The 7,007-nt window shown below is 37.2% G+C and overlaps 1 protein-coding gene across 1 annotated transcript; it reads right to left on the reverse strand.

Annotated features, from left to right (window-relative positions):
- Nucleotides 1-3,098: 3,098 nt before the first annotated feature.
- Nucleotides 3,099-5,868, reverse strand: DIM1A (Ribosomal RNA adenine dimethylase family protein). Its single transcript, XM_008784786.6, has 2 exons — nt 5,478-5,868; nt 3,099-4,059 (listed from the first exon to the last, which is right to left on the reverse strand). Exons 1-2 carry the CDS (start codon nt 5,769-5,771, stop codon nt 3,304-3,306), a joined length of 1,050 nt encoding a protein of 349 aa, XP_008783008.2. The 5' UTR covers nt 5,772-5,868; the 3' UTR covers nt 3,099-3,303.
- Nucleotides 5,869-7,007: the final 1,139 nt, after the last annotated feature.

Raw genomic sequence — 7,007 nt, forward strand, 5'->3', positions numbered from 1 at the left:
CGTCCAATCACGTTTCCGTGCTTCCTAACGGTCTCTATGGATGAATTATTAGATTTACAACATTCTAGGGGGCGCGGGGGAAAAGAAAGAAGAGAACATAGACTGGTGTTGAAATCCTCTGTTTTGCAATTTTATTTGATTTATACTAAGATGTGCTTTATTAGTTTTCAAGATTTTGGTATCAAATAACATGACTTAGGTTGGGAGAGTAGGTCATCTGTAAAATCCGGCAAGTTTGGAATGTACCGAATCAGACTGTTCGAGGATCACATGATTCTACCTTTTAAAATGATTCGATCATTTCTTCTCTGTCATAATTTTATTCCGACACTCTCCCCCCTCGCTAATCAATTCGGCACTCTTCTCGTTGCAACTTGGTTCCGGCAGTCCTCGCCCCCCTCGCGATCCTAGTTCATGCCCCCCCCCCCTTCCTTCTCTCCCTCTTACGTCCCTCCAGTCCCACTCCCTCCCTCCCTCCTCCGCGGAACAGGAGGAAAAGAGAATGAGGCAGGGGATAAAAATTGTGGTTCTTCATTTTGAAACCATTCTTTATCTTTAAATTTTGAGTTAAAATTTGAAACCCATATGCCGACTTTTTTTTAATAAAATTAATAAACTATTTGCTGGCTTTAATTCAAAATATAAAAACTAAAATAAAAAGCTTGAAATGCTCCGTGCCAGTCGGTCACCAATCGGTACACACTCTAATACTTGTTTAACAAATTTTGGCTATGAGAGTGATGTATTATTGTTTTTAGAGAAATGTCTAGCATATGTAGAAACTCTTACTTAAAATCAACTATTTCTTGGAGAAGCCAAAAGAAATTCATTTACGAAAAGTTACAATTTCTTGGGCAACATGGAATTCAGAGTGTCCTCAAGTAATCCCATGACACCCTTGCATTTTTAAGGAAAACTTTCACCTAGCAGGGAAAGGGAAAGGGTTCTTTTTGCAAACAAACTCCACTTTAATGTATTTTGGAAGTGCACCATCTCCTTTCTGCAACTCTTTATGTGGGAGAGTGACTCCACTGTATTCCTCCTGCAGCAGCTTTTTCACTTTTTTCCTCCACTGCCTGCACACACTGCACTTGTAATAGATTAATCAAAAGCAGCTTAGCTTAGCACCAACTTCACCCCAGGACTAAGCAATTTATATGGGTGAGCACCAACAATTTCTCAATCAGTTTGCGTTGCGGCCAGCAATGCCCAAATGCATTCTTAAATCATATCACGCCATAATTTGTATCCATCCTATCAACTTATTATAATGATATTATAGAAATAAATACATGAAGCCATCTCAGGGAATGTTTTTTCTCTCTCTCTCTCTCTTTTTGAAGACAGAGAATCAAACATACAACGTCCACTCCACAGAACCAAATTATTAAACCAACTCACAATCAAATGGTAGACTTCAAGAATATGATCATACTAGATACAAGTTAGACATTCAAATCAATTCCACTCTAATTGCATAGACACTGAAAATGAGTTCGGCCTTAATAATCATATTCATCTATTATTGTTATTCGAATGAAAATATAATTGAAAAATCGATGTTTATTTTCGGGAGCATTCTTAATTCTCCATGGAACAGGAGTCCTATTGTCCCATTGCAGTAGACTTAATCAATCATCTTTATAGTTATCATCAGTCCCACTCACCTTCTTCTTTCTTTTACATATTTATTTTACTTTTCTTTCTCTTTTCTTGCTTTCTTTTTTTCTTCTTTCTTTCCCTTCCATCTTTTTTTTTTCTTTGTTTGCTTTTTTCTTCTTCTTCTTCTTCCTCCCTTCCTTTTTTTTTTTTTTTATTGTTCTCTTATTTTCTTTTTTTTCTCTCCTTCTCCTTTCCCTCTGTGAATGGATTTCTGAAGTCCACCACCATCTCAGTCCTCATTTTCTAACAAAAACTGGGGTGCCTCTTATCTCATCGAAATTTAGAGCTCCGGTTTTAGTTGCTGACTTGATTTTTAGCTAGGACAGCATTTTATTATTGTCAAGAAAACATGCTTGCTTCTTTTTTGCAATGTGAACTCAACAAGGGATCCCATTTCCCACATCTGTTCGTTCAACATGGCAGTCATTGCAGGGAGTCCAATAGGTAGAGGGGAAAGATTACTTCAAACTGATTTTCCATTTATCATATTTTATTCTTTTGAATTGGAGAATAAAAAATTATTTTGTTGTGATTAACCCTACAATATTAGTATAGAGATATAATATATTTTTATCATTATAATATAATATAATATAATATAATATTATTATTAGTACATAATATAATAATATATCATATTATATTATATTACATATTATAATAATAATACAATACAATAATACATATTATCTATATTATTTTATATATTATTATATTTTTATATATAGCATAATATAATATTATTATGAATAATAGTTATATAATAAAGGGTATTATAGAAAATATGGATCGATCTTAGCAACTTATCTGGGAAAAACAATAATGCAAAAAAATATGGACAATAGATTCCATAGCTATTTTTCAATGCATAAGAAAATATGCATAAATTATTTTTCTGTCTAAATACTACCTAAGAAATACTTATCTAAAAAATATAGATTTCTGGATAAGCTTTTCACACTGCAAAGAACTAGGCCTTGAGAGTCGAGCTGGGCAAAGAAATAGGGGAAAGCCAATAATAACAAAAAGGCAGTAACAATAATCTCATATAAAAAAACTAATGAATATTTGACTTGCTCAACTGAAAAATTCAATTATGCGACATCCCTTCAGCTTAAGTTAATGTAACGAGCTGTTGCAGAAATTTTTGATTTTTTCAGAATTAATCATGGTAGCACTTGGATGTGCTAACTTACACGAATTATAGAAGCATTGTGGATGAATCAGCGGATTAAAAGATGCTAAGCTCTATGCTGATCTTTCAAAGATTAAAGAATCCATAAATTTCTGAAGGGGAGTAAACTTTCCACCCGAGCATTAGCCATACATTTGGAAATTCTGCATGGTATCCAACTACAGTGTAAATAAAAACTGACCATACATAAGTTTGGTCCTTTTTGATGGCCAATCATCCTGTGGATGCACGAACAGCAAAGTAATAAAATTTGCCATGCTTATACTGTAGGAAAGCTATATTTCACTGATAAAAGTATTAAGCAGCTCTTTTCATAACTAGATTAAGAGTATATGAAAACTTTCAAACATCTTAGCATGACTCAACACCTAATACAGACAAATAAAAAAACAAATTATCGAGCAAGGAGATAAGAAAACCTTGCCAAAATTAATGTTAGAAATCAATCAAGAAAAATGTATGCCGGCCTTGTTGAACAGAGAGAGCAGGTACAAAAAATCCACTTGTGTGAGCTTAGAAGACCTCTTCTCCAGAAAATCCCCTTGCCTCAACACACCCAACACTTTTTCCTTGAAATCAGCCCCCTCGCCTCCTCCGCCCACCATATCCGCATCATCTACCTCCATTTCTTCATCATCTTTCCCATTATCTTCCACGCTTAGGTCTTCAACCATATCAGCCAAGACTGCTACATCATTCGGCGCTACATTATCATCCTCCATTTGCCCTTTCTGAGAGAGTTGCAATGCCTGTAGGGTCTTATAGTTCTTTTCTAGCAATGAGAGTACACTCTTTTGTCTAAAGATCGAGCCCAGTGTCTTGTTTTTCCGGTTAAAGCAAAGGCGCACCATCCCATCCCACTCTTTGAAGTTAACAGGCGGAAGTGGTTTCCTTGGCTCGATTCGCACCACAGAGGAATCGACCTTCGGTGGGGGCCTAAAATTGTTCCGTCCCACTTTGAGGAGATGAGAGACACGAGCAAGGAGCTGAGTGTTCACCGAGAGCCGACAGTACAGGCTATCACCAGGTTTGGCAACCAGCCTCATCGCGAATTCACGCTGGAACATGATGACAGCACATCTGAAGAGTGGACGGTGTGACAGTAGCTTGAAGGTGAGAGGGGATGATATCTGGTAGGGGATGTTTGCCACACAGATATCGAAGTAGGGTAGGTCATACTTGAGCACGTCTCCTTGGATGGCCTACATGTAGAAATGAAAGAACAAAAAAAATGTAATCATTCACTTCCCGTATAACACGATATTAGAAATTTGTCTGTTGTTTCTTTAATTGATTGGATCAGAATTGAAAAAACCACTCTATGTATGAGAATTCAACTAGCTCACCATGGAACCTTTACCAATGTTTACTTTGATGGATAAATATCAAACAAAACCACTCTTTATTGAGGGAACAAAATAGAACCCATTCAACTCGTCAGATTTCAACTATATACTCAAAACATTATTTAAGTCACATAGACCATGAAGAATTAACAATGTTTCGCCAAAAAAAAAATCACCAAACTTACATTCAAAGGTGCAAACAGCTACAAAAATTTGAGTACAACACAAAATGCGTAATTTGTTCAATTTAAAAGATCCAACACTCCATCAACAATTTCACAAAAGAAGACATCTTATTGGAACATGACTAAAGATTGACCTTTCAATCAGAACATGTTAGCAAGGAGAAACTTAAAACTTCAGCTGATCAAGTCAAACTCCACATAAAACTTTAGTTTTAGGAACAGAGCAAGATCTGATATCAGGAAAAATTGGCATTTTATTCTAAAAACATTTCATTGCTATGCGAGCTTTGTTTTTTTTCACAAGACCCCAACGCCAAAGAAAAAGGCAAACCCTTCTCATTGGTTGTGAATCTGATTTGAAACACTTTTTGTTTCTTATATTTCTTTTCTTCTTGTTTTCCAACAAAATCTTGGACTAGATACAATCAATAGAAACCGTAACCATGACTATTATAATCTTTAACCAGATACAGCACATGTGACATGCCATTGTAAATTTTTGGATTTCCAAAATAAAATTAATCATCTAATAAAAAAGGGGAGAAAAATAATAATTTATATTACAAAAGACTATAAAGAAACGAAGAAACCATATCCGGTGGTCCAATATTCGATGCAATAATTAAAGAGCATATCAACGCGTAAAAGGCGCAATTTTTGCCCAATATAACGCAGACTAGCATAGACTTTTGGGTTCCAGAGGGAAAAAAAAAATCATATAATCGAAGAAAATTTAAAAGAAAATAATAATCGTTTAACAATAGGAATCACAAACATTCAAGGAATCCTTATCCCGTGGTCTCGAACTAGATATATTCGATAGAAACCACAGAAACCATAACCATGAACCCAAGGTGCAACCTTAGACAAAGCACAAATAAGTTGATAATTTTAGGGTCTCGGGGGAAATAAAATCATATAATTACAGAAAAAAATTGAAAGCGACCATAAGCATGACGCAAAGGTGCAACCTTTAACCAAATACAGTGCAAATAAATGTAGAATCTAGGGTTTGGAATTGGAAAAAAAAAAGGAATTGGAATTAGAAGCATGAGAAGGAACCGTAGATAAATTGGAGGAATCAATTACCTTGAGGCGACTGGAGTGGGGGGTGCCCTGGAAGCGGCGGTTGAGTTCGAGGACCATGCGGGGGTCAAGCTCGATGGCGACGACGGACTTGGCGACCTCGAGGAGTTTCTTTGTGAGGTTTCCGGTACCGGGGCCTATCTCGAGGACGACGTCGGTGGGCTTGATGCCGGACTTCTGGACGATGGTCTCCACCAGCATGGGGTTCTTGAGGATGTGCTGGCCTTTGGACTTCTCGAAGGGGATGCCTCCTCCCATGGCCTGATGCCTCTTCTTCTGGATCTTCCCTCCCGCCATGGCCGCACCTCTCCTCTCCCCTTCTCCGCGCTTGCGGTGTGCTCCTTTTACGAGAGTTAGGGTTTTGCCTAGCTACTGGGGAAAACCTTGGACCGGCGTTAGGGGTTTTATTGGAGTTCGCAACTTTGCTTGGTTTGGTCGAACTCAGACCCGATCTAACCAATAGACCGGACCGGGTTGGGTTTATATACTGCTTAGTTGGGTTCGGTTCAGCGGGGCGAACATCGACCGATTTGGAAGCTGATTGGGTCGGTTCAGAGGCTCCAAAAAGGAATAAAAACCTTGATCCATACCAAACCTTTTTTTTCTTTTTTTTTTTTTTTTTTTTGTGTGCGCTAAAAACACGAGTACCATACATAACATATACAAATATAATAAAAAAAAATCAAAAAGCAGAACATCATGGAGTGCACAGAGCAACTCCGCCTCTCCCACTCAGAGGTGGTTTGCCGAGTGGATCCATACAGAACTCCACCAAGTTCTACCTTGCTGCGTAACACAACTTTAGTTTATATTTCTTCCACATCAGCTTGTTCTTGGAGTATGCTGACTTAGCTCAATCTAGGCTAAATCAAATTGAGCCCACCTAATCCGGCAAGGCCTGACCAGACCCAATTTCTAATGTTACTTCAGGACAATCAGAATTGGATAGCTCATAGCCAAGGAGTCTGCAAATTAGCCCTTGACCCACCTACGATGTTCTTCTATGTAAATATGAAGCACTAGTGTACATTGATAGGTTTATTAATTCGCTTATTAATTCACATGTAAATATAGAACAAGTTTTTTATTGCATGTGAAATGCATTGGGATGAATTGTAATTCTCGCATTATTATAGATATACTCGGTTGAAGTGATTCTTCTCTTTCTATCAATGTGTTGGGTGGGGGGCGGGGGGGGGGGGGGGGGGGGGGGGGGGGGGGGTGTAAACCAAATAAAACAAGGTAATAAAAACCTAAACTCAATTCACTATCCAAACCTAAAATTGGGTCAATATGCAATCTTGTCAACATGGCATAACATGGGCAACATGCTACTATATATCCAAAAATAGAGGTTTAGCTTATGCAAAGCTAATGTAGGTGCTAGTATTAATGGCACTGATATTAATGTACCCAGCTATCATTAAAGTTTATTACTTAATATGCAAGAGATCTTAATAACACTAGTTTTAATGATGAAAGTTTTTGCTCATGAATCATTAAAGTTCATTAATTATATACAATAAAAATTTG

Source organism: Phoenix dactylifera, chromosome 11 (assembly GCF_051530095.1).
Source record: "Phoenix dactylifera cultivar Ajwa chromosome 11, Ajwa_hap1_PhDact_Kaust_v1.1, whole genome shotgun sequence".
In the NCBI taxonomy this organism is placed as follows: Eukaryota; Viridiplantae; Streptophyta; class Magnoliopsida; order Arecales; family Arecaceae; genus Phoenix; species Phoenix dactylifera.